This window comes from Podarcis melisellensis, assembly GCF_964234715.1.
Source record: "Podarcis melisellensis genome assembly, chromosome: 13".
Lineage (NCBI taxonomy): Eukaryota > Metazoa > Chordata > Lepidosauria > Squamata > Lacertidae > Podarcis > Podarcis melisellensis.
The window spans coordinates 735,584-763,428 of NC_138545.1; the positions used below are offsets into that span (position 1 = coordinate 735,584).

A 27,845-nucleotide genomic window follows, 5' to 3' on the forward strand; every position below is an offset into this window, starting at 1 on the left:
CTGAGCATTCAGAGACGACTGCACCCAGCCTATCTTCAAGCACACCCACTGAGCACATGAAGCAGACTACATCCCAAGGAACCTCATCTGAGTACACAGTGATATCTAGTTCTTCCACCACTGAACAACCATATACAACAGAGGTGTCCTCTCAGATAACGTTCTCTGGCTCTTCCAGTGAGGTGACCTCTGAAACTCCAACCACAACTCGTGAGACTACAACATCCACGCCATCCAAGATCCCTTCCACATCCAGTCCAGAGCCTACTGAGACAACTGCGCCCAACCTATCTTCAACCACAAACACACCAACTGAGCACATGAAGCAGACTACACCACAAGGGACCTCATCTGAGTACACAGTGATGTCTAGTTCTTCCACCACTGAACAGCCATCCACAACAGAGGTGTCTTCTCAGATAACGTTCTCTGCCTCTTCCAGTGAGGTGACTTCTGAAACTCCAAGCACAACTAGTGAGACTACAACACCTATTCCACCCACCACCCCTTTTACATCCAGTCCTGAGCCTTCGGAGACAACTGCAACCACCCTATTTTCAAGCACCAACAAACCCACTAAGAACGTGAAGCAGAGTACACCACAAGGGACCTCATCTGAGTACACAGTAATGTCTAGTTCTTCCACCACTCAGCAACCATCCACACAACAGCTGTCTTCTCAGTCAACATTGTCAGTCTCCTCCAGTGAGGTTACTTCTGAAACTCCAAGCACAACTAGTGAGACTACAACACCTATTCCACCCACAACCCCTTTTACATCCAGTCCTGAGCATTCAAAGACGACTGCACCCAGCCTGTCTTCAAGCACAAACACACAAACTGAGCATGTGAAACAGACTACAACGCAAGGAACCTCATCTGAGTACACAGTGATATCTAGTTCTTCCACCACTGAACAACCATCCACAACAGAAGTGTCTTCTCAGATAACATTCTCTGCCTCCTCCAGTGAGGTGACTTCTGAAACTCCAAGCACAACTAGTGAGACTACAACACCTAATCCCTCCAAGACCTATTCTATATTCAGTCCTGAGCCTTCAGAGACGACTGCACCCAGCCTGTCTTCAAGCACACCCACTGAGCACATGAAGCAGACTACACCACAAGGGTCCTCACCTGAGTACACAGTGATGTCTAGTTCCTCCACCCCTGAGGAACCACCCACAACACAGCTGTTTTCTCAGTCAACATTGTCAGTCTCCTCCATTGAGTTGACCTCTGAAACTACTAGCACTACAAGTGAGAGTACAATGCCTACTCATTCCATGACTCCTTTAACTTCTAGTTCTGAGCCTTCTGAGACACCTGCACCTACCCTGTCTTCAAGCACAAACACACCCACTGAGCACATGAAGCAGACTACATCCCAAGGAACCTCATCTGAGTACACAGTGATGTCTAGTTCTTCCACCACTGAACAGCCATCCACAACAGAGGTGTCTTCTCAGTCAACATTGTCAGTCTCCTCCAGTGAGGTTACTTCTGAAACTCCAAGCACAACTAGTGAGACTACAACACCTATTCCACCCATAACCCCTTTTACATCCAGTCCTGAGCATTCAGAGACGACTGCACCCAGCCTGTCTTCAAGCACAAACACACAAACTGAGCATGTGAAACAGACTACAACGCAAGGAACCTCATCTGAGTACACAGTGATATCTAGTTCTTCCACCACTGAACAACCATCCACAACAGAAGTGTCTTCTCAGATAACATTCTCTGCCTCCTCCAGTGAGGTGACTTCTGAAACTCCAAGCACAACTAGTGAGACTACAACACCTAATCCCTCCAAGACCTATTCTATATCCAGTCCTGAGCCTTCAGAGACGACTGCACCCAGCCTGTCTTCAAGCACACCCACTGAGCACATGAAGCAGACTACACCACAAGGGTCCTCACCTGAGTACACAGTGATGTCTAGTTCCTCCACCCCTGAGGAACCACCCACAACACAGCTGTTTTCTCAGTCAACATTGTCAGTCTCCTCCATTGAGTTGACCTCTGAGACTACTAGCACTACAAGTGAGAGTACAATGCCTACTCATTCCATGGCTCCTTTAACTTCTAGTTCTGAGCCTTCTGAGACACCTGCACCTACCCTGTCTTCAAGCACAAACACACCCACTGAGCACATGAAGCAGACTACATCCCAAGGAACCTCATCTGAGTACACAGTGATGTCTAGTTCTTCCACCACTGAACAGCCATCCACAACAGAGGTGTCTTCTCAGTCAACATTGTCAGTCTCCTCCAGTGAGGTTACTTCTGAAACTCCAAGCACAACTAGTGAGACTACAACACCTATTCCACCCATAACCCCTTTTACATCCAGTCCTGAGCATTCAGAGACGACTGCACCCAGCCTGTCTTCAAGCACAAACACACCAACTGAGCACATGAAGCAGACTACATCCCAAGGAACCTCATCTGAGTACACAGTGATGTCTAGTTCTTCCACCACTGAACAGCCATCCACAACAGAGGTGTCTTCTCAGATAACGTTCTCTGCCTCTTCCAGTGAGGTGACTTCTGAAACTCCAAGCACAACTAGAGAGACTACAACACCTATTCCACCCACAACCCCTTTTACATCCAGTCCTGAGCCTTCAGAGACGACTGCACCCAGCCTGTCTTCAAGCACAAACACACAAACTGAGCATGTGAAACAGACTACACCGCAAGGCACCTCATCTGAGTACACAGTGATATCTAGTTCTTCCACCACTGAACAACCATCCACAACAGAAGTGCCTTCTCAGATAACATTCTCTGCCTCCTCCAGTGAGGTGACTTCTGAAACTCCAAGCACAACTAGTGAGACTACAACACCTATTCCACCCACAACCCCTTTTACATCCAGTCCTGCGCCTTCGGAGACAACTGCAACCACCCTATTTTCAAGCACCAACACACCCACTAAGAACGTGAAGCAGAGTACACCACAAGGGACCTCATCTGAGTACACAGTAATGTCTAGTTCTTCCACCACTGAGCAACCATCCACAAAACAGCTGTCTTCTCAGTCAACATTGTCTGTCTCCACCAGTGAGTTGACCTCTGAAACTACTAGCACGACAAGTGAGAGTACAATGCCTACTCATTCCATGACTCCTTTAACTTCTAGTTCTGAGCCTTCTGAGACACCTGCACCTACCCTGTCTTCAAGCACAAACAAACCAACTGAGCACATGAAGCAGACTACATCCCAAGGAACCTCATCTGAGTACACAGTGATGTCTAGTTCTTCCACCACTGAAAAGCCATCCACAACAGAGGTGTCTTCTCAGATAACGTTCTCTGCCTCTTCCAGTGAGGTGACTTCTGAAACTCCAAGCACAACTAGAGAGACTACAACACCTATTCCACCCACAACCCCTTTTACATCCAGTCCTGAGCATTCGGAGACGACTGCACCCAGCCTGTCTTCAAGCACAAACACACAAACTGAGCATGTGAAACAGACTACACCGCAAGGCACCTCATCTGAGTACACAGTGATATCTAGTTCTTCCACCACTGAACAACCATCCACAACAGAAGTGCATTCTCAGATAACATTATCTGCCTCCTCCAGTGAGGTGACTTCTGAAACTCCAAGCACAACTAGTGAGACTACAACACCGAATCCCTCCAAGACTTCTTCTATATCCAGTCCTGAGCCTTCAGAGACGACTGCACCCAGCCTGTCTTCAAGCACATCCACTGAGCACATGAAGCAGACCACACCACAAGGGTCCTCACCTGAGTACACAGTGATGTCTAGTTCCTCCACCACTGAGGAACCACCCACAACACAGCTGTTTTCTCAGTCAACATTGTCAGTCTCCTCCAGTGAGTTGACCTCTGAAACTACTAGCACTACAAGTGAGAGTACAATGCCTACTCATTCCATGACTCCTTTAACTTCTAGTTCTGAGCCTTCTGAGACACCTGCACCTACCCTGTCTTCAAGCACAAACACACTAACTGAGCACATGAAGCAGACTACATCCCAAGGAACCTCATCTGAGTACACAGTGATGTCTAGTTCTTCCACCACTGAACAGCCATCCACAACAGAGGTGTCTTCTCAGATAACGTTCTCTGCCTCTTCCAGTGAGGTGACTTCTGAAACTCCAAGCACAACTAGTGAGACTACAACACCTATTCCACCCACAACCCCTTTTACATCCAGTCCTGAGCCTTTGGAGACAACTGCACCCAGCCTATCTTCAAGCACAAACACACCAACTGAGCATGTGAAACAGACTACACCGCAAGGCACCTCATCTGAGTACACAATGATGTCTAGTTCTTCCACCACTGAACAACCATCCACAACAGAGGTGTCTTCTCAGATAACGTTCTCTGCCTCTTCCAGTGAGGTGACATCTGAAACTCCAAGCACAACTAGTGAGACTACAACACCTATTCCACCCACAACCCCTTTTACATCCAGTCCTGAGCCTTCAGAGACAACTGCACCCAGCCTATCTTCAAGCACAAACACACAAACTGAGCATGTGAAACAGACTACACCGCAAGGCACCTCATCTGAGTACACAGTGATGTCTAGTTCTTCCACCACTGAACAACCATCCACAACAGAATTGTCTTCTCAGATAACATTATCTGCCTCCTCCAGTGAGGTGACTTCTGAAACTCCAAGCACAACTAGTGAGACTACAACACCTATTCCACCCACAACCCCTTTTACATCCAGTCCTGAGCCTTCGGAGACAACTGCAACCACCCTATTTTCAAGCACAAACACACCCACTAAGAACGTGAAGCAGAGTACACCACAAGGGACCTCATCTGAGTACACAGTAATGTCTAGTTCTTCCACCACTGAGCAACCATCCACGAAACAGCTGTCTTCTCAGTCAACATTGTCTGTCTCCTCCAGTGAGTTGACCTCTGAAACTACTAGCACGACAAGTGAGAGTACAATGCCTACTCATTCCATGACTCCTTTAACTTCTAGTTCTGAGCCTTCTGAGACACCTGCACCTACCCTGTCTTCAAGCACAAACACACCAACTGAGCACATGAAGCAGACTACATCCCAAGGAACCTCATCTGAGTACACAGTGATGTCTAGTTCTTCCACCACTGAACAGCCATCCACAACAGAGGTGTTTTCTCAGATAACGTTCTCTGCCTCTTCCAGTGAGGTGACTTCTGAAACTCCAAGCACAACTAGAGAGACTACAACACCTATTCCACCCACAACCCCTTTTACATCCAGTCCTGAGCATTCAGAGACGACTGCACCCAGCCTGTCTTCAAGCACAAACACACAAACTGAGCATGTGAAACAGACTACACCGCAAGGCACCTCATCTGAGTACACAGTGATATCTAGTTCTTCCACCACTGAACAACCATCCACAACAGAAGTGTCTTCTCAGATAACATTCTCTGCCTCCTCCAGTGAGGTGACTTCTGAAACTCCAAGCACAACTAGTGAGACTACAACACTTATTCCACCCACAACCCCTTTTACATCCAGTCCTGAGCCTTCAGAGACAACTGCACCCAGCCTGTCTTCAAGCACACCCACTGAGCACATGAAGCAGACTACACCACAAGGGTCCTCACCTGAGTACACAGTGATGTCTAGTTCCTCCACCCCTGAGGAACCACCCACAACACAGCTGTTTTCTCAGTCAACATTGTCAGTCTCCTCCAGTGAGATGACCTCTGAAACTACTAGCACTACAAGTGAGAGTACAATGCCTACTCATTCCATGACTCCTTTAACTTCTAGTTCTGAGCCTTCTGAGACACCTGCACCTACCCGGTCTTCAAGCACAAACACACCAACTGAGCACATGAAGCAGACTACATCCCAAGGAACCTCATCTGAGTACACAGTGATGTCTAGTTCTTCCACCACTGAACAGCCATCCACAACAGAGGTGTCTTCTCAGATAACGTTCTCTGCCTCTTCCAGTGAGGTGACTTCTGAAACTCCAAGCACAACTAGTGAGACTACAACACCTAATCCCTCCAAGACCTCTTCTATATCCAGTCCTGAGCATTCAGAGACGACTGCACCCAGCCTGCCTTCAAGAACACCCACTGAGCACATGAAGCAGACTACATCCCAAGGAACCTCATCTGAGTACACAGTGATGTCTAGTTCCTCCACCACTGAGGAACCACCCACAACACAGCTGTTTTCTCAGTCAACATTGTCAGTCTCCTCCAGTGAGTTGACCTCTGAAACTACTAGCACGACAAGTGAGAGTACAATGCCTACTCATTCCATGACTCCTTTAACTTCTAGTTCTGAGCCTTCGGAGACAACTGCACCCAGCCTGTCTTCAAGCACAAACACACCAACTGAGCACATGAAGCAGAGTACACCACAAGGGACCTCATTCGAGTACACAGTGATGTCTAGTTCTTCCACCACTGAGCAACCATTCACAAAACAGCTGTCTTCTCAGTCTACATTGTCCGTCACCTCCATTGAGGTGACTTCTGAAACTACAGCCACAACTAGTGAGACCACAACATCTACTTCACCCATCACCCCTTTTACTTCCAGTTCTGAGCATTCTGAGACAACTACAGCCATCCTATCTGCTAGCACCAACACCACCCGTACACCAGAACATAGCTCATCTCTGCTTACAACTTCCACAGCCTATCATGAATCTGCTAGCACAGAAATTTCCACTAGTGGAACATCTCATTCATCGACATCCCTTGAAACAAGTGGAGAGACTTTCACCACTATTGTAGCTCAAAGCACTTCCAATACAACATTATCATCTGCATCCATTGCTGAGTCCATAACCAAACACTCTACTACTAGCATATCAGAAATTACCCCAACACTGTTGCCCACTACGGTAACGCCTTTTGCTTATACTACTATGAAAATCTCCACCGCTGAGTCATCTTCACCTTCCACCACTACTCATGGACGCACATCGACTAATTCACAGCTTACAACTTCATCTGGTAGGTATCTGTGTAATCATACGGAAATGATGTTTATCTCCCAGTACAGTATTACAGGGCTTAACGGTTTACATATGCTGCCCATACTGGGCCAACTACAAAGTTATTGCATTGCTTTACAAGGCCTTTAACAACTTGAGTCTAGGATATCTTCAATACTGTTTGATGCGTTATATCCCTGTTAGATCACTCACGTCTTTGTGGGAGTGGCTCTAAGTGGTTTCCCATGACTCAGGCACACAGCTCACCCCCTCTCCAATGAGCTGTGTGTTCGGAATTGTGGCCCAATTCTGTGGAACTCCCCTTTGGCTGAGACCTCTTCTTTACTGAAGTTCAGGCACCTGTGAAAGCTTTGTCGTTTTCAGCAAGAAATGTAGGCAACACTTTTTGATTTTCTGATGAAATCTAATTGATTCTATCATTTGTATTTCTCTTGAACCCTCACTGGACACTTCTTAGAAATCATCGCTTTAAGCGGTACAGCATATATATTGTTGGATCCTGATATGAGGGCTCTTTTGTTGGCTTGTTCTTAAATATTGTTAATATTCTGTTCTGCTCTTTTCCTCTTGCTCAGCTTCTTCCACCACAGTTGTCCCTGTCGGGTGTCTTAATGGAGGAGTGCTTGACGGAGGTCTTTGTCACTGCCCATCTCCCTATACTGGGCAGAGATGTGAAGAAGCAAAGAATGAAATCCAAGTGGGTAAGTCAGTGCATTATTTGTACAAGGCTCCCGCCCTCTGGCTCTTTTGAAAACAAAAGCTCAGGAATGTCCAGGTATGTGTAGTAATTTTCTAGGTGGGCAACATTTTTGGTCCTACGGCTTCCAACTTTGCGTTTCGCATTGTTGGGAGTGATCTTGCTTCTTTGATGACCTACGTGTTTCTCTGTTAAAGTCTTGAGACACGAGTGCCCAAGCCAGCCTTCCCTAACATTGTGCTCTCCAGACATGGCTGTCCTCCCATCTGACTCAGTGAGCGTGGCCAATGGCCAGGGAGGACTTGTAATTGCAGCCCAACTACACCTGAGGGCACCAAGTAGGGGGACCCATCTGACCTCAAGAATGTCACCTGCCTCAGGGCCTGGAGAGTTCCTGTCAGCAAGAGTAGACTACACTGAGCTGATATGCGCACATTCCAGTGTATTTCACACCCTGCACCAGCGCCCTTTCTCTACACACTTGGTGTGCAGAGAATCACCATAGGTGATTCATGTTGTTTCCATGATCACTGCAATTCTCCTGCGACTCAATGGACACCGGAAGTGCTTTTCCTCACATCTGAAACTGTGGCTGTAGCTTCATGTTTTATGACTCCTGTGCTTTCTGATCACAGTGACTGTTGTGGCCACAATCAATGTCTCTGTAACAGTGAAGAATCAGAAGTTCAGCCCAGAGATGGCGATTTACAACTCGTCTGCCTTCAATTCATTCGTGAAGATCTTTGTGGAACAGGTGAGGGGTGGCTGGGAGTGCACACAGAGATGACACCCCCCAAAATACCCACACCCAAACCTGAACCCTATGGCAACTTCTGAGTCCAGGCCCCATTCATACTCCATTCCTCAGCAGTGAAGCTCATTCACAGCGAGTCTGGAAACACAGTCAGGTTTCCCTCATTTGGAATACCTGGATATCCAGCTTCGGAAATGTAGCCATCAGATGAGTATAGAAAGCTGTTTCTGTCATTTGTAGCTCAGAACTGATGGTTCAAACCCTAATACACACATCAGGAACCGTCTTCCTAATTGTCACTTTTGAAAGACCAATCTTAAAGTGGCAAGGTCCTCTTGCAGCCTTTATAATCATCCCATCCCTTTGGCCAGGCTGCCTGCTGGGAACTGGAGTCCAAGAACAGCTGGGGGAGGGCCACCGAATAGCCATGCCCAGCACAGGAGATACCCCAAAGGTGTGTCGGAAGGGTGGAGGCGTTAAAGGAGCACAGCAGGATAGAGAGGCCCTACTCAGCACATAGTATTTCTCAGATCAACAAACTAGTTTACATGTGGAGTTTTTTGTTGTTTCTGCTGCCGTGGAAATTCCTGCATGGCAGGGATTGGACCCAGTAACCCTCAGGTCCCTTACAACTCTATAGTTCTATGATTCTAGGACTGCTGACCTGTATCTCAAAGACACACCCCATCTGATTTTTTTTGGGGGGGGGGGGCTGGTGATGCTTGCAGACAGCAGCTGCTCTGCTGCCAGTGTGCAGACCCTGCTGTTGATTGGTGCATCTGAATGTTGCTGTCTATTAAGCTGACATGAGACCTCTCTCTCCTTGCAGATGGACATCTTCTATGCGGACATTCCTGGGTACACGGGTGTAAAGGTAATTCGGCTGAGGTGAGTCACAGAAGTGATACAGCTGGGGACCAAGTATGGGAGGAAGGGTCTGCTTCATACCACGCCTGGCCCCCCTTCTGTGAGTGGCCACGCCCCTTTAAGCGACAGCCCCCACTACCATCATTGACCTCACATCAGGCTGGCTGAGGGCACCTTTGGGGTTGTGGCTAAGTGATTTCTCTCTCTTCCTTCCTGCTGCCTCTTCTCAGCAATGGTAGTGTCATCGTGGACCACGAGGTGCTCCTGCAGCTTCACTTCTCAGACTTTGATGCTTCTTACAATGCTTCCATGAAGAACCTCACAAAGACCTTGCAAAAGAATTGCACTTCCAATGACAAAGGTGAGGAGGCAACTGACACTTCTTGTGGGAAGCTCTGGCTAGCATGAGAAAGCAGAAGTCATCCAAGGGTTGTGATCCTGTCCCTCCTTATTTGGGAGCAAATTGCACCAGCATCACAAGTGCATGTACTCCTGAGTCAGCTCCACTGAGTCCAGGTCACCCCGACTCCCCTGGTCCAAACAATTACGTTGTTTCACTAGGAACAGAAGCATCCCTTTGAGATTGAGCAAGACAAAACTGTACAAAAGCTTATTGTCCAAAATGGTCTGAAATCAAGGTCTTCCCAGCCTGCCAATTTCACTCCAGAGAAAAACAGGAAACAAGAATAGAAGGCACCTCAGTTAGGCCATATCTGAGGCCACCTAGTGTTATCTATCCATGCTGAGGAGTGAGGGTGCAAACCCTTCTCTGTTACCCCAGGAGCTCTCCTGCAACATCAACCGATCCCAGCTGATTTTCCCAGGCCCACATGGATATCAGGTTGCTTCCTGTCAGAAGAGGTGTGCTTCCTTAAGCCTTGGTGGCAGGGAGTCATGACAAGTGGGGGCGGGAGTTGAAGAAGAGGTCCTTCCCCATGGATGCCCCCCCCCCGTGATTTCTTCCTTTCAGAAGCCTCACCTTTGCTTCCCCCCCTCTGCTTTAGATAAGCTGTGCTTTACTGAAGGAGCATCTCGTGTGACCGCAGTGCCCCTGAGTCCTAAAGGTGAGGATTGGTGTGTGAGAGGGGATTAGTGTGTGGGATATAAATATATAATGATGATGATGATGATCCAGCAGCCAAGATCCTCTTTTGTTCTCCTAGTCCCATGCATGTAGTGTTGTGAGACATTTGCATTCTTCCTTTGCTGACCCTACTCTCTCCTTTTCCATTCCCAGATCTGTCGGAAGAATGCAAGAATGCCTCAGTGGTGGCACAAAACCTCCAGCCATATTATGTGGCGCGGGTCATCAACAACACACTTCATTGTGTCTCTAACTGCAGTGCTTGGAACCCTCACCCATTCCACTGTGTGAATGGAAAGTGCCACATCACCTCCGAGGGACCCAAATGCCAGTGAGTAGCATGCTAGGGGTTGAAGGAGGGAGTGGAGACGCGGGGTCAACACTTCCCCATAGGCGGGTCCAATAAGCACTACCAGTGGTGAATAGTTATATGCATTTTTATAAAATAGTCCAATACAATTTGTTGCCTATCCCTTCCAGGGAGACGCCAAGCACAACAAGTGAAACATCCATTTCTACAAATTTGAAAACAACACCATCTACTTATGCAACTTCAACACCTTCTGCTAATGCAACTTCAACACCTTCTGCTAATGCAACTACAACACCTTCTGCTAATGCAACTTCAATACCTTCTGCTTATACTAGTACGAAAATAACCACCACAAAGACATCTTCCCCTTCCACCACTACTCGTGGAGACACATCGACTCATTCACAGATTACAAGCTCCTCTGGTAGGTATCTATATATTCAAATGGAAATGATGTTTCTCTCCCAGCACAGTATTCCAGGGCTTAACAGTTTACATGTGCTGTGCATACGTTTCGGTGCCTTAACACAAGTCCAGGATTTCTTCAATACCGTTTGATGCGTTGTTAGATCACTCCCGTCTTTGTAGGAGTGGCTCTAAGTGGTCCCCCATGACTCAGGCACACAGCTCACCCTTCCCCCAATGAGCTGTGTGTTCAGAATTGTGGCCCAATTCTGTGGAACTCCATCTTGGCTGACACCTCTTCTTTAGTGAACTTTAGGCACCAATGAAGGCTTTGTTGTTTTCAGCAAGCAGTTTAAGCAACACTTTTTGATTTTCTGATGAAATCTAATTGATCATTTGTATCGCTCTTGAACCCTCACTGGACACTTCTTAGAAATAATACCATTAAGCGATACAGCATATAAATGGTTGGATCGTCAACATCATCGCCATATATGAGGGCTCCTTTGTAAACTTGTTCTTAAATTTTGGTTATGCTCTGTTGTCTTCCTCTTCCTCAGCTCCTTCCACCACAGCTGTCCCTCTTAAGTGCCTTAATGGAGGAGTGCTTGTCGGGGGTCTTTGTCACTGCCCATCTCCCTATACTGGGCGACGTTGCGAAGAGGCAGAGAATGAAGTCCAAGTGGGTAAGTCCAAGCAATATTAGTACAAGACTCCCTGCTGACAGGTTTTTCCTTTGAAAAGAGTGGGCAGTATCTATGGCTCTGAGGCTCTAGACTTGGTTTTGTGTTGTTGGACGACTCAGTATCGTGCAGTGAAATTTTTCATAGGGGAACAGTTAGGGCCAGAGGCCCTAGCTTGGGAGGGGTGGGCCTGGGGGGGGTCTATGTAACACATGTGACATCCTGACACTGCAGACGTGAGCATCACACCTCCCTCCCTAAGACAGGTAGAATCTTCCCAGGCTTTGCCAAGGAGGTGCCAGGGCTCTGACAGGACGCTGGAACCTCTTGCCTCCTTCCAAAAGCCAGATGGGCTTGGGGAAGATGACAGGACAGAACTTGGACCCATCAGAGCCTTGCACCTCCCTCCCCAAGCTGGGCAGAAGCATCCCGGGCTTTGCGAAGGAGGCTCCAGGAGACCATTTAGGGGACTAGGCTAGCCCCCTTACTCCAATGACCACCCGCCACTCTTGGGAGTGATCTTGCTTCTCTATCATGCTGACCATTTTTCCATGGAAGCCTAGGGTCAGGACAACCTTCCGTAGCCTGGTGCCCTCCAGATGTTGTTCTCTTGGGCTTCCAGCTCCCCCAGCAAACATGGCCAATGGCAGGGGAGGATGAGTAGTTGTGGCCCAACATCTGGAGGACCTTGCCTGCACTCTCACTTTGCAAAGGGAACTCTGTCCATGGTGAGATTTAAAGTTTCTTTCAACACTGAGAAAGAAGGGAAAGGTTTGCAGCCCCCATGGATGTGGGAAGAGATAGAATGGCGGCTTTTCTGGATGCTGCTGTCTTGTGGGAGATCTTTGGAAGAAGAAAAGGCTGAGGAGTAAACCGTACACAAACCCAGAGTGGAGTCCTTAAGAGGGTTGGATGGTGCCTCTTACGCCTCCGCCTGGCAACTCCTGCAGCCAAGCTGTTGCCAAGCATATTGCTCTTCTGTTCTTTGGACTACATCAGTGAGGCTGAGGGAGGCGGGGCATCTTGTCGTCTGGCCAACCCAGAGCCTCCATACACACTGCCCAGGCTTGCTTTGGTGCTGCTAATGCACAGTTAGACTTTACTCCAGAGGCACTTGCCTTTGTCTCTGGAGACAAACAGAGGCCAACAAGCAGCAGCCAATAAGCAAGAGCCTCGTCTGCCTCAGGCCCTGGAGAGTAATTGCCACTCAGAGTAGACTACACTGAGTTGAGGTGCGCAGGTTCCAGTGCATTTCACACCGTATTAGCACCCTTTCTCTGAACTCCTTGATGTGGATCCAAAGGCAATCCATGTTGTTCCCATTATCACTGCAAATTATCCTGCAACTGCACAGACATCTGACAGGTTCATCCTCACAAGGTGTCTTTTCACCCCAAAGAGACAGGCGGTGTCAATGGGAAGACACTTCCCAAGTGCTACCTGAGGTGGCAAACCTGTGCAAACCTAACTGGGCGAAGCATCCAGCTTGCAGGACTGGGGAGAAGAAAAAAATACCCTTGTGGATGGGTTTCTTGATGGGCTACCTAAGTGCTGCAACCCCTTTGGACAAGATCATGATGGGGGGCAAGAGACAGATAAAGGGCATGGCAGCATTGTGCTCCCTTCACCATGCAACTGGGCTGTTGTGTAGTCGTGATTGTGAAAAATGCCTTATTTGAAAATTCCAGCCCCCCACGGACATGCGTTGATTTAGAACGTTACCTTTTCTGGATGCAGATGACTTCCATACCAACCGTGTATAAAACTGGTTGTATCTTTAGGTGTATATACAATCTGCTCAGACTTGTGCGCATGCCTAGGAAGTCTGGGTCTGTGGGGTTGTCCACTTGTCCTGTGCTTAGTAGACATGGGTCTGAGCAGTTCTGCCTTTGCTACACTGTTTTCCCCTGGGAAACCTGCTCTTTGTGGAAAAACCAATTGCCATTTGTTCCTATTCAGCACAAAACTGCTTTCCAAAGGAAAGTGCAGAGGCAAATGGAAGTGTGGATGAGCCCTCAACTGGTTCTCAAGGAAAGATGGCCAACTTGCTTGCTTCAAAATGGTGTGTTGCTTCTGTGGCATCACCCTGACGCCTGCAGTTTAAAAAGCTTCTGATACCAGCAGCAGCTGGACAAGAATGTCACCTGCCTCAGGACCTGGAGAGTTCCTGTCCACAAGAGTAGACTACACTGAGCTGATACGCGCACATTCCAGTGTATTTCACACCCTGCACCAGCGCCCTTTCTCTGCACACTTTGGTGTAGATCCATAGGTGATTCATGTTGTTTCCATGATCACTGTGACTCAATGGACACCGGAAGAGCTCATCCTCACATCTGAAACTGTGGCTGTACCTTCATGTTTAATGACTCCTGTGCTTTCTGATCACAGTGACTGTTGTGGCCACAATCAATGTCTCTGTAACAGTGAAGAATCGGAAGTTCAGCCCAGAGATGGCCATTTACAACTCGTCTGCCTTCAATTCATTCGTGAAGATCTTTGTGGAACAGGTGAGGGGTGGTTGGGAGTGCATAGAGGATGCCCACCCAGGAAAATGATCACTTCCAGGCAGACCTATTGTTACTTTTGAGTCTGGGTCCCGTTAACGTGCCATTCCTTTGTGTTAAACTTCATTAACAGAGATTTGTCCACTTAGCACATCTGGAAACAGTCAGATTTCCTTCCTTTGGAACACCTAGATATCCAGATGTGGAAATGTAGCTATCAGATGTGTATATGCAATGTGTAGCTTAGATCTCATGGTTCATACCCTACACATAATTTTTTTTTTCCTGCTGCTGTGGAAATGCCTCTATGACAGGGATTGGACCAAATGACCTTCAGGTCCCTTCCAACTCCACAATTCTATGATTCTAGGACTGCTCACACACATCTCAAAGCCACGCACTGTCTGTGTAGATACAGAGAGCTGGTGATGCTTGCAGACAGCAGCTGCTCTGCTGCCAGTGTGCAGAACCTGCTGTTGATTGGTGCTTCCGACTGTTGCTGTCTATGCAGCTGAGATGAGACCTCTCTCTTTGCAGATGGACATCTTCTATGCGGACATTCCTGGGTACATGGGTGTAAAGGTGATTCGGCTGAGGTGAGTCACAGAAGTGATACAGCTGGGGACCAAGTATGGGAGGGAGGGTGCTGCTTGGTGCCATGCCTGGCTCCCCTGCTGTGAGTGCCCCTTTAAGCGACAGCCCCCACTACCATTATTGACCTCACATCAGGCTGGCTGAGGGCACCTTTGGGGTTGAGGCTAAGTGATTTCTCTCTCTTCCTTCCTGCTGCCTCTTCTCAGCAATGGTAGTGTCATCGTGGACCACGAGGTGCTCCTGCAGCTTCACTTCTCAGACTTCAATGCTTCCTACGATGAATCCGTGAAGGACCTCAAACAGACCCTGAAAAAAAATTCCACTTCCAATGGCAACGGTGAGGAGGCACCTGCCACTTCTTGTGGGAAGGTCTGGCTGGAAGCTGAAGGAGCCAAAAGATGGCATGAATGTTGCAGACTTTAACGCTACATTCCCATTCATCTAATGGAGTAGGAGGAAAGGCTTCTTATTAAATGTCTTCAGATCGGCTGTCATGAGGAAGCAGAAGTCATCCAAGGGTTGTGATCCTGTCCCTCCTTAGTTGGGAGTAAATTGCACCTGAATCACAAGTGCATGTACCTCTGAGTCAACATGTATCAGATGGGGCTCCCAATGCGGTAACCCAAAAACAGGCTGTGAGATGGCCGGTGTACCAGCTCTCTGCATAAGCTGAGCGGCTCCACTGAGTCCAAGCCCACCCCCACTCTCCTGAACCAAACAATTACTGTACGCTGTTTTACTAGGAACAGAGCTACCCCTTTGAAATCACCCAGAGAAAAGCAGGCATCAAGAATAGAATGTACTGCATCTACACCATATCTGAGGCCACCTGCTGGGTTTGTCCTGTATGGTGAGGAACAGAGGAACCTTTTCCAAAAGGGAGCCAGTCAAAGTCTCCCTAGTCTTCCCATTTCACTGCCATATGGAACAGAACAAGTTTCATCTATCTATGCCTAATCTGAGGCAACCTGGTGTTATCCATCCATGCTGTGGTGTGAGGGTTCAGACCCATCTCTCTGTTACCAGCAGCTGCCCCTGTAACATCAACCAGCCCCAACTGCTTCACCCTTGCCCACACTGAAATGAGTGTCAGGTTGCTGGTTGGACATATGGCCGAGCAGAGTTGTTTCCTTCAACTCTGGTGGCAGGGAGACATGGTGGGTGGGTGGGGGAACCTCCCCTTGGATGCTCCCTTGGATTTCTCTCTTGCATAAGCCTCACCATTACTTTCCCCCTCTCCTTCAGATTCGCTTTGGTTTACTGGAGAGCGTTATGTGACAGAAGTGCCCCTGAGCCCTGAAGGTGAGGCCTGTGTGTGAGAGGGGGTCAGTGTGTGCTTAACACACTCCTAATGTTGAAGACATTAGGGTCCATGGGGTCACGAAGAGTCGGACATGACTAAACGACTAAACAACAACGTTTAAGAGTTGCAGTGGGCTGTCTGGATGGAGGCGGTGGAGCCGTATGAGGAAGAAAGCGTGGCCACCACATGCAAACAAATGCAATGAACCCCCGTACACCTTGTGGCACCACTGGATGGTACAGATCTTGCCAGGATTCTGCATGTGCAGTCACATACGAGATGCACAGAGGCCAATCCTAGGGCCATCAGTCACCATCATAGTTGGTGGGGAAGAAAGTGGGATAAGGAAGAACAAGGGAGGTATTCAGGTATTGAGTCCTACCTTGCCCTTTCCAGATCTGTCAACGGAATGCAAGAACACCTCCGTGGTGGCAAAAAACATCCAGCAATTTTACGTGGCACGAAACATCAGTGGCAACCTTCAGTGTGTCTCTAACTGCAGCGTTTGGCACCCCGACCCCTTCAGCTGTGTGAACGGAAACTGCTATGTCACCCCTGAGGGGCCCAGTTGTTAGTGAGTAGCCTGCCAGGGGGTGAAGTGGATGGTGGCAAAGGATCTGGGCCTGTGGCACAGGGGGGAGAAATCATGCCCGTAGGCTGTTCCTACCAGCTGTGCTAGTAGGAACCATTTAAATGTCATTTTTAAGAAAACAGTGTCATTCATGTGCATGTTGTCTTTTTCTGCAATTCCCCATGGGCACCAGTCACCACTGCTCCTGCCTTGGATTAGGGCCCTGGATGCCACCCCCCCCCGAATTGCAGCATCAGAAACACCCTCTGCTCCCCACCCTGTAAAGACCCCAGGCATCCTGGGCCCCATTACCTGCCTCCTTGCCGGTCTTTGACGTTGCCTTTCCTCCCACAGCTGTGAGCAGTCTGACTCCTACTGGTTCGTGGGCCGGCGCTGTGAGCAGGGCATCAGCAAGGTGGGGGTGGCCGTGGGGGTGGCCCTGGGCCTGGCGGTGCTGCTGCTGATCATCCTGGTCTTGGTCGTGCTTCTCTGCTGGAGGCGCTGTTGCCCGAGGGAGAAAGGACACAGGTAGGAGGAGGGCTGGGCACTCAGAGTCTTGTCAGCTCGGTCAGCTCTGCGTCCCGGTCAGTCTCTGTTGTTTTAACTGGCGCTGACTCAGGAAGCTGTCCTTGAAATGGACTGAAGGACAGATCTTTGCCCTGATGGCCTCTGTTGGTCTCCCACTTCCAGGCTGACGCATTTGCCTCCCGATGAAGAGAGGTGGTACGAAAATGAGCCCGAGTGGGTGGCCCGCCCTGAAGGCCTCGATCCGAGTGCCCCAGCAATGGAAAGCAGCAGCGCTGCAGCAGGTGGTATGTGGCAGAAGGCCTAGGTCGGGAAGGGGAGGTCTTGGAGGTGGGGGTGGTGTTAAGCCCGGGTTTCCATGGCAGCTGCCAGACTCCATCCCAGAGGATGCGCCTCACCTTGCCCTGGAAGGAAGCACCACGTTAATTGGATTACAGGTGGTCTGGGGTTGCAGGAGGGGTTCAAGTTGCACAGAAACATTCCACCCCACATGCAGAAATAAGGGAATAAGAAAGGGAAGGGGAGAGCAAGAGGGGAGGTCAAAGACAGCCACGTCCCCCAACTGCAACCAGACGGAAGGGCTTTCCGTGCCGTGCCACCCCACCTTGCCCTGATCCAGGAGAAGGAAATAGAAATAAATAAATGAGATGTGGGGGTGCTCTGTGCTCTGGGAGGGAGCGCCAGGCACCTGAGGGAGAGGATGAGCGCCAGCCCTGATTACGGGCTGCATTATCACACCAGGGAAGACCACTTTGCTTGCCAGAGCTTTGAAGATGCAGTCTGTAAAAATAAAGCAGGTTCTAGCTGGCTCTGCGGATCCCTCCCTTCTTGGAAGAGGTCTGGGTGGGCAAGTGGAGAGGCTGGACAAGGACAAGAGGAAGCCCTTTTGAAAGAGGGCACCAAATCTTTAAAAATGCCTGACATGCTCCCTCCCCCTCCTTCGCCTTGCGCAGAAGACCCTTACAGCAGCATGAGCAGCGAGCAAGACAGCTCCACCGCAGACCAGGGCTCCTTCCAGCCCCGCCTGGACAAAGTGGACACCTCCCTGCCGGTACAAGGAAAGAGGGTGCTTGGGGTGGGGTGCAAGAAAGCACAGCCAGAACAATCTGGAGGCTGCAAGGCCTGTTCCAAGCAAGGACACATAACAAGATTGTGTGCCTTTCAGATTAGGGGGAGAAGCAACAGGCAGGGGATTCCGGCGGGCACAGGATAGGTTTCTGGGTGGCGTGGGGAAATGGAGCGCGAGAGGTATGCATCTCGTGATATAGGGTCATTCCACAAAACGAAAAGGAAGTCTGTCTTCACCTTGGTGGCAAAATCAATGTATGGAACTCCCTGCCACAAGAGGTGGTGGAGGCCGCTGGCTTAGAGGCACAGGTGGGTTAGCCAAATTCCTGGCACTGCAAATATCTCTCACTACTTTGGGTAGTGAAATGTGGCCTCCAGGCTCAGAAGCAGTCTACCGTTGGATGCCAGCTGCTCAGGGCTTTTCTTCTGGGCACCTGGCTGGAATCCGGATGCTGCTGCAGGTGGACTTAGCTGTGACCCAGAGCAGGCCTCTTTCCGAAATGTGCTTGTCTTTTCCACTGACCCTGCCTCACTCTTCTGCTTTCTCCTTCTCTCCCTGCGTACTGCGGCTGCAGAGACGGATCGCTCGGCCCCAGCTGAAGCGGCCATGAAGAAGCCTGGAAACGGGGCCACGGGAAGGACGCTGGGTCTGGCGGCACGCTGGATTTGCACAGGATGTGTCCCCAGGGGCCCAGATTCATGAAGAGGCAGTGGAGCTGCGGTGACTTGCAGGGGGGCTACAGTGCTGCCTTCTTCTTGCTTACTCTCGCACTTTAGGACTGGGGTGCTGCTGCCCCCTCAAACACCAGCGCCTCTCCTTGGTGACACTGATAGGAGGACGCGGAGGAGGAACAGGGCCCCATGGGGGTATTTGGGCTTCTGCCCCTGAGGACTTGTGTTGCCCACCGAGGCTGAACTTGCAGGAGCACATCCCTCAGCGAGGAGCCCTTGACCACTGCCTGGATGCCAAGGCCATCTGGTGCAAGAGGAGGCTGCCTTGCAGGGGTCTTGCGTCGTCTCTGCAGGTCAGGGACCACGGCTGGCACTTTTGGAGAAATCGCTTTCTCCCTTTCTGCACCAGCCCACAATCTGATCTCCAGCTCAGTCGGCAGAGCATGAGACTCTTAATCTCGGCGCCAAGGGTTTGAGCCCCATGTTGGGAGAAATATTCCTGCATTGCAGAAGGTTCGACTAGATGACCCTCGTTGTCCCGTCCAACTCTGTGGTTCTGTTTGCCCCTCTCTACAGACTGGCTGTGCTCCCCAACCCCCAGGTCAGTCCCAGATACACCTGTAGCAACACTGATTCCCCACAATGCCATGCATCTGAACCCACAGCAATGCACCCTGGGCGCAAGCGACAGGAAACTGCCTGCTATTTTTCCTTCCCATGGGTCGTTCTGGCCCCACAGCCATGGTCTGCCCACGGGGAACCCTTTGGTCACTCGCATCCCCCTCCTCCCATCCAGCCTTTTACTTGATCAGATTTTCAGTGCAATATGGAAGGAAGAACAGCGACTGGTCAGTTGCCAGAGAAATGATATAGGATGATGATGATGATGATAATGATGGATGACGAAGCGGTCAACATTGTGAACGATTCGTTGGGGTGGGAGAGAAAAAATAAAGCAACTGAGGAAAGCGTCCTCCTCCATCTTTTGTGGTGTCCATCAATGGGTCTTGGAGAAGAGAGGCTGGCGGGGGGAGAGTTGTTCCCCCTGGACAATGGTCTCCCTCCACCCCACATAAGAAGGGCCAGCTGGATCAACTCCCTTCTCTTGCGGGGGCCCAATTAGTGCCATTGCCTTCCGTTAAGAGTTTGGGTGTAATCCTTGACGCCTCCCTTTCCATGGAGGCGCAAGTTACAGCAACAGCCAAGGCGACATTTTTCCACCTTCGCCGCATCAAGCAGTTGGTCCCTTACCTTTCCCACCCCGACCTGGCCACAGTGATCCATGCGAAGGTCACCTCCAGGCTTGACTACTGTAATTCGCTCTACGCAGGGCTGCCCTTGAAGCTGTCCCAGAAACTCCAGCGGGTGCAGAATGCTGCAGCGAGGCTCCTCACGGGGTCTCTGCCATGGGAGCATATTCTCCCAGTGCTTTTCCAGCTGCACTGGCTCCCGGTGGAGTACAGGGTCAGGTTTAAGGTGCTGCTTTTGACCTTTCAAGCCCTTCACAGCCTAGGACCCTCGTACCCACGGGACCGCCTCTCCTGGTATGCCCCACGGAGGACCTTAAGGTCCATAAATAGCAACACCCTAGAGGTCCCGGGCCCTAAGGAAGTCAGATTAGTCTCAACCAGAGCCAGGGCCTTTTCAACACTGGCCCCGACATGGTGGAACGTTCTGTCTCATGAGACCAGGGCCCTGCGGGATCTGATTTCTCCACGCAGGGCCTGGAAGACAGAGTTGTTCCACCTGGCCTTTGGCTTAAATCAGTTTGACTCCTTCCCCCTCTTTCTTTCTTTTTTTTCTTTTCCTTTCTCCTCCTGTGATGAGGCTGCATTTTAATGTTTTAATGTTGTATTTTAATCTTGTTTTTAAAGTTGTATTTCAGTCAACTTGTTTTATTATTGGTTGTTAGCTGCCCTGAGCCCGGTCTTGGCTGAGGAGGGCAGGGTATAAATAAAATGTATTTTATTATTATTATTATTGGATCGGGGCAAAGGATCCAGCCCATCCTCAAAGTGGCCAAATAGCCCAAATAACTTAGCAATCTAGATGGACTGCCCCTGGACCTGGAGGTTCCATCAGAACATAAGAAGGACCAAAGGGGGTCCATCTGGCCCAGCAACCTCTTCTCACAGTGGCCAACAGGATGCCTCTATTGGGAAACCCGCAGGCAGGATCCGAGCACAAGACCAGCTCTCCCCTCTGCTTTACCGTCAAGCAGTGTGTGGATTTTACAAAATGAAATAAATGATAGTGGACTACCAGAAAGCTCGGGGTGTGTGGGGCTGCCGTTCCTCTCAATTGAGCAAGACATCCTCCATCCTATTAAAGTCGTCTTCAAAACTTTCCAGGGGAGCTCTCTGCCAAGAAACATAATGAAGAAATTTTTATTATACTGCACATTTAAAGCTACGTTCATTTAACAGCAAACTGTCAAGATGTAGGCGGGGAAAAAGCAGGTCGTATCTCCCCTCGCCTACAAGCCACAGCCCAGTAACACATCTGGGTGGCCACCTGTCATGGCTGCTTTATCTGAGATTCCTGCATTGCAGGGGGTTGGGCTGGATGACCCTCGGGGGTCCCTTCCAACTCTGGTTACATGAGATTGTACAGAAAATTAAACTCTTAGGCCAATGAAATGGGAAACTGAGGGAACAGAGAGGCAAATGTGGCATTTTCCAAGCTGAGGGAGAAGCCTTGTGAGACCAGGAAAACCAGAAGAAGCCCCTGATCTTTCTGTTTGAGGCCGGAGGGGAACCCCAAGGCATCCTCCAGCCAGGGATCCCCTAAAACACCTCATGGGCGCCTGAGGGAATTACCGTACTTTTCTGTGTATATGACTAGGTTTTTTTTTTACTTTAAAATTAGGTTAAAAATCTGGGGGTGTCTTATACACAGATAGTGCATATGCCCATTTTCTAAATGTGGGGTCCCCAAAAGTAGGGGCCGTCTTATACACGGAAAAATCCAGTACATGAATTAATGGATTTCAAACTGTGGCTGTTTAGGAGGCCTCCGGATATGAGGGCCTAACCTCCTTTTCCCCAAACTGCCACACACACAAGCACACCTCACGATCAAGAGCATATAAATGTTAGGAAATAAATAAGCTGCCCCTGAGGAAGAGGACAAAGAACCTCTGGATTCCCCATGAAGGAAAGAAAATCCTCCTGAGGGAGCAAGCGATGTCGCCTCCATTGCCTGAGGAGAGAGGGGGAGGGGCAGCTCTTCTGGCACTTTCTGAGGGGAAGAAAAAGGCGGGAAAAGGCCTCAGGCGGAGGGAGGCCTGCTCCGTCTCTTCATATCCCAGCCTCTTCTGAGGAGAAAAAGGGTCCCCTTTCTGAGGAAAGTGTCTCTTTTCTGAGGAGGAAAAGCATCTCCTCAGGAACAACCCATTAATTTTATTCATTTATAACTACCGGTATATGCCACTTGATTGCAAAAAAACCCAAGACCCTTCGAATCAGTTTACAAAGGAGAAAGCAGTAAAACTGAGAGAGATTCTCAAGTGTACTTCGAAACATACAAAAGTTGAAATGCTGAAGTAGATTTAAGATTTCCTCAGCTTCCAGTCCTGGCGCTCCTTAGGTTTACTCTTACTCAATTGTTTTGAGGACGGGGTATAATAATGTACAAAAGTCGTAGCATAAATTGGTAATTGTACAGGGAGAAAGGATGAGTGAATTTTGAAACCAAAGTTGGAAAAGTTATTGCACTGAGAGCAGCGAAGAAGGAAGGAAAACAGAAGGAACGTCTGAGGGGTGGGAAGTCAGCTTTTAAATCAGTATTAAATTTGAATAATAATAATAATAATTTGTACCCCGTCCACCTGACTGGGTTGCCCCAACCACTCTGGGCGGCTTCCAGCATATATAAAAACATAGTAAAACCTTAAACCTTAAAAAGCTTCCCTATACAGGGCTGCCTTCAGACGTTTCCTAAATGTTATATAATTGCTCATCTCCTTAACGTCTAATGGAAGAGAATGGGGCCACTACCAATCTGCCAATCCATTTGTATTGATTTGGTGAAAAATAGTTACAAATAATGGGAAATCAATTTTTAAAAATTGGCCAAAAAGAACTTACGGGGAGGGGAACGGTAATTTAAAAAAACAACACTTAAACATTGTGTGACTTTCTAGGGAGAGCAAAGAACCACCAGGTGATGCCATTGAGCAACTTACTTGCCTAGTTAGGGCTTTGTGTGATTATGTCTTCCTGTCTTTCTCTCTCAGCCTACCTTTATCCAGGTGGCCTTGAAAAATGATCCGATGCCTTGAAAAGTGATCTGTGGGGAACAGGGCTTTATTTACCACTTATTTTACTTTCCCCAAACATAGCCTACCTACCCCAGGAGCTCAAGGTGGCCCCCATATAATAGTTGGTTGGCATCTGTCTGTCTTGTGAGGAGCAGAGCACCCCTGGGAGTTGGCTCCTCTGCCTTCAAGGGGTGAAGTCAAACTGCCGGAAGGTTGCAGCACCTATATCTGTGGCTAGAGAGACTGACGCGGGAGACATGTTTTATTGCAGCTGGGGAAGAGGAAGGTGTCCAGTTGATGTAGGAGTGCAAATATCCAGAGTGTGGGGGTCAGGTGGGATTACTATGAGGAATTATAAAATATGCATCAAGCCACTGTGTCCACTATGAAAGCATGGCGTTGACTGGGTTCGATTCATGGACAATAATTTCTGATCAAATCCCACAAGCCTCTGCATCTCTGGCCATTTCCTCTACTGTCCATTTCCTTCTGCTTGACAAGTCACGTACACAGCCCAGTTGCCAGTTGCTTCATCAGGCATCCTGAGCCATAAAAGATAGTAGGTAGCTTCTTTGATGTACCATATTTTTTGCTCTATAAGACTCACTTTTCTCTCCTAAAAAGTAAGGGGAAATGTGTGTGCGTCTTATGGAGTGAATGCAGGCTGCGCAGCTATCCCAGAAGCCAGAACAGCAAGAGGGATTGCTGCTTTCACTGCATAGTGATCCCTCTTGCTGTTCTGGCTTCTGAGATTCAGAATATTTTTTTCTTGTTTTCCTCCTCCAAAAACTAGGTGCGTCTTGTGATCTGGTGCGTCTTATAGAGCGAAAAACACGGTAGTTTGTTAATCTTTAGATAGATCTTAAGGGCCAGGAAGAGTGTTCACAAAGAGATGGCAAATATTACCCATCCTTCATTCCTTTATTGCTGTTTATGACCTCCGGAGTTTCCTTTTATTTACTCTGAATTACCGGTACATATGCATGCTCAAGTAGGAAATTAGCTCTTTGTAGTTTGAATGTTTAACTTTGTCCCACGTGGGGTTTTTGAAATGCTCAGAGGAAATCTGATTGGTTCTTATGAACACTGTGTAAAAAGCCCTTTTGTGAATAAAACGACCTGGGCCGGAGGGTGGACAGGAATTATTATTATACGCATCCCGCCCAGAGTCTTGCTGGTCAAGCCTTTGTGTATATTCTGTTACGGTAAAGGTAAAGGGACGAACTGCTAGGTGGGCAGGAGCAGGGACCAAGCAACGGGAGCTCACCCCGTCACGGGGATTCGAACCACCGACCTTCTGATCGGCAAGTCCTAGGCTCTGTGGTTTAACCCACAGCGCCACCCGCGCCCCGTATATTCTATTAATCAGAATCTAATCCTTCCTTTGCATTGGGAGCACCACAGTTGATCTGCCGCAGATGCACCATGCGATTTCTTCTCTCTGCGCTCCTCCCGGCGGTCATTTCTTCTCTAGTCATTGCTATGGACTTGGCTGCCCATCTCCAGGCACTGCGATCTTCTGAAAGGGATTCCCACACAGCGGGGCTGATGTTGCCAGTGTTCATGTCACGTTTGCAGACATCTTTGTAAGGCAGAGTTGGGCTTTCAGCGATGCCTGGTGCTGGGACCCAGGTCACCGTGGAGCACATCCTTGGAGATCCTGCCATCTTCCATTCTGTGGAAGTGGACCAAGCCAGCATGGATGCTGCTGAGACAGGAGTGCAAACTAATAAGACAATGCATGGTTCTCCCCCCCCCCTCTTCTCAATTAACCCCCACAAGGACCCTGTGAGGGTAGGCTGAGAGGCAGCGATAGGCCCCCAAGGTCACCCAGTGAGTTTATTGTATCAGGAGGGAATTAGCTTACTAAAGATAGTGCAGTGGTACCTTGGTTCTCAAACTTAATCCATTCTGGAAGTCTGTTCCAAAACTAAAGTGTTCCAAAACCAAGGCACGCTTTCCAATAGAAAGTAATTCAATATGGATTAATCCGTTCCAGACTTTTAAAAACAAGCCCTAAATCAGAAATTTAACATGAATTTTACTATCTAACGAGACCATTTATCCATAAAACGAAAGCAATAAACAATGTACTGCAGTCAAAAAAAGAGCCACAAAAACACAAAATAAATAGCAAAAACAGACAGACCTCAGTGCAACACTCAAAACAGAGGCGTGGCACTCAAAACGGAGCATGTTCGGCTTCTGGAAAAAGTTCACAAACCGGAACACTTACTTCCGGGTTTGCAGTGTTTGGGTTCCAAGTTGTTTGAGTACCAAGGCGCTTGAGAACCAAGGTACCACTGTAAATAGAATTAATAAGAGAGTTTAAACAGGGAGAAGAGTTAAAAGCCATGGCGGAGCCCCAGCACCTGCACTCAGCTATGTGGAGCTTGCGGCCGTGTGGTGAAGAACGATGCACCTCTGAGCCCACACAGCACACCAGGAACACTCTCTCCTCCAGGCCGTGCTTCAGTTCCAGAGTTCAGCCTTAGGGCAGGTGATGCAGCAGCAGAGAATGCCTCTGAGCATACCTAGAATGCCTTTCCCTCTGCCTTGCCCAGTGTGGCATGCTTGGTGTGCTTTGAGGCTTGCAGGTTCCTTCTCTGGGTTTCACTTCCGCCTTCGAAGGTGACAGCTCTCTTGCAAGGCAGGAGTGGTGCTCTGAATGTTGGGTGTGGACATTTCCAGCTCTGCCGGCCTGGCTGTGTGCACTGCCTGGGCGTGGGGCAAGGGAGGGGGGCTGTGGGTGCTCCTTGCATTTTCAAGTGGGGCTGGAGGCTCCTGATCCTGAGGGGTGAACGCCGGGAGCCTCTCTTGTCACTGCTGCATTATCTCACACGTGATGAAGCGGCCCCTGGGCCACGAAACCTCCTCCTGCAAAAACAAACATGTTAACTGGCCACCGCGACACTCCCATCTCTTTCTCCTGGAGCAGGATAACCCGGAAGTTTCTCCTCCTGAAATTATTAAACAAGTGGAACCGGCTGCAGGCAAGATATATCCGCTGCTGGATATTGCTCAGGCAGCCTTTCCAGTTTGCAAAACGCTCCACGCCATCTAATCTGCTATTGACCCTGCAGGCCATTGTTTTACGGATATGTGGAAATTTCAGCTCAAAGAACATAGCACTGCTACACAGGGGGAATGAACTTATCAGCTGAGAGTCCTTAGGGACCAAAGGGGATGATTTAATACCTGTTTGGTCTTATACCAGTATACCTGAAGGAGCGTCTCCACCCGCGTCGTTCTGCCCGGACACTGAGGTCCAGCTCCGAGGGCTTTCTGGTGGTTCCCTCGCTGTGAGAAGCCAAGTTACAGGGAACCAGGCAGAGGGCCTTCTCGGTGGTGGCACCTGCCCTGTGGAACGCCCTCCCACCAGATGTCAAAGAGAAAAATAACCACCAAACTTTTAGAAGACATCTGAAGGCAGCCCTGTTTAGGGAAGCTTTTAATGTTCAATAGGTTATTGTATTTTAGTGTTTTGTTGGAAGCCGCCCAGAGTGGCTGCGGAAACCCAGCCAGATGGGCGGGGTATAAATAAATTATTATTATTATTATTATTCATTTGTAAGCAAGAAGGAACACAGTTGAGGACCCCCCCTTAACCTAGGAAGAAATCTGGCTTTGGGCATTTGGATATTTTTATTGCCATTCTGTGGGATGTAAAACACAGGAGCAGTCAATGACAACATTCCTAGAGTGTACATGTTAGAACATGGGGAGGGATGTCTGTCCAGCAAGCAGGTAAACTTCCTGGGGACGGACTTCCTCCGCATGTGACCAGAGGTGGGTGTGGCCTCACCTGTGCAGGTAATGATAAAAGCACAGGGCAGGCAGCCATCTCTCTCTCTTGCCTCTTGCTCTCTTGCCTCTTGCCTCTCTCTTGCCTCTCGCTGCCATCTTCCTTCCATGAGGAACATCTAAGGATGCTCTCTTGGCTCCCAGCCAAGAGAGGAGATAAGGACTATCTTGCTACAAGATAGATTCTAAATGTATTTTACCTTTTTAAGTCTGTGTGCCTTCTGGGATCATATTGTGAACAGAACGTGAGTAAACTCTTTTATACTTTTATACAGACTGTGTCGTGTCTTGTATTTTAAGAGGGATCAAAGGGGAAATTACCAGAGTAATTATTATAGAGGTTCTAGCGAACCTGTGCACACGTTACCGTTGCAAACTAAAAAGGGAATGTTTATAAACTCTGCTGATATTTTGGGAACTTGTTAGCACAAGTTGGATTAGGATATAATCTTACAATATATCCTCTCCTGCACCCCTGAACATTCCCACAAAGGGTTAGTGGCCCCAGTATTGCATATTTCTGCGTATTTTTGAAGGATTGCTTTGGATTGTGATTTTGAGTTGAGTAGTATTTTTCTGAGTTAACTTCCTGGTAAGCACATGGTCCTTTGTTCCATTGTGCAGTGGGGATTAAGCAACCCCCCCCCCTTCCCTCAGAGTTCACAGTGACCCAAGGCAGTGAAGAATTATTTTGAGATTTTTGAGATTTTGATTTTAAAATTTTGAGAAATTTTGAAATTTTGAAGAATTTTCA

At 48.8% G+C, this 27,845-nt stretch overlaps 1 protein-coding gene and 1 long non-coding RNA gene across 3 annotated transcripts in view; one reads left to right on the top strand and one right to left on the bottom strand.

The window, feature by feature from the left end:
* The window catches only part of LOC309355691 (uncharacterized protein), a 64,410-nt gene extending 44,411 nt beyond the window's left edge, over positions 1-19,999 (top strand). The window contains exons 10-27 of the mRNA XM_081886723.1: positions 6,010-6,219; positions 7,559-7,684; positions 8,316-8,434; positions 9,264-9,322; positions 9,532-9,662; positions 10,306-10,365; positions 10,539-10,716; positions 10,866-11,122; positions 11,664-11,789; positions 14,178-14,296; positions 14,831-14,889; positions 15,094-15,224; positions 16,133-16,189; positions 16,587-16,764; positions 17,116-17,289; positions 17,452-17,573; positions 18,240-18,337; positions 18,930-19,999. Of these exons, the coding sequence (XP_081742849.1) occupies positions 6,010-6,219; positions 7,559-7,684; positions 8,316-8,434; positions 9,264-9,322; positions 9,532-9,662; positions 10,306-10,365; positions 10,539-10,716; positions 10,866-11,122; positions 11,664-11,789; positions 14,178-14,296; positions 14,831-14,889; positions 15,094-15,224; positions 16,133-16,189; positions 16,587-16,764; positions 17,116-17,289; positions 17,452-17,573; positions 18,240-18,337; positions 18,930-18,965 (2,240 nt within the window). The 3' untranslated portion in view covers positions 18,966-19,999. The remainder of the gene's footprint in view (positions 1-6,009; positions 6,220-7,558; positions 7,685-8,315; positions 8,435-9,263; positions 9,323-9,531; positions 9,663-10,305; positions 10,366-10,538; positions 10,717-10,865; positions 11,123-11,663; positions 11,790-14,177; positions 14,297-14,830; positions 14,890-15,093; positions 15,225-16,132; positions 16,190-16,586; positions 16,765-17,115; positions 17,290-17,451; positions 17,574-18,239; positions 18,338-18,929) is intronic.
* LOC309355912 lies at positions 141-5,135 on the bottom strand. 2 transcript variants are annotated; one of them, XR_014162614.1, is made up of 6 exons: positions 4,817-5,135; positions 3,766-4,024; positions 2,975-3,243; positions 2,113-2,182; positions 1,138-1,590; positions 141-351 (listed from the first exon to the last, which is right to left on the bottom strand). It is a non-coding gene; the product is annotated as an uncharacterized lncRNA (long non-coding RNA). The 2 variants fall into 2 exon arrangements; XR_014162615.1 differs by lacking the exons at positions 2,975-3,243; positions 3,766-4,024; positions 4,817-5,135 and having other exon boundaries at positions 2,113-2,441.
* Positions 20,000-27,845: the final 7,846 nt, after the last annotated feature.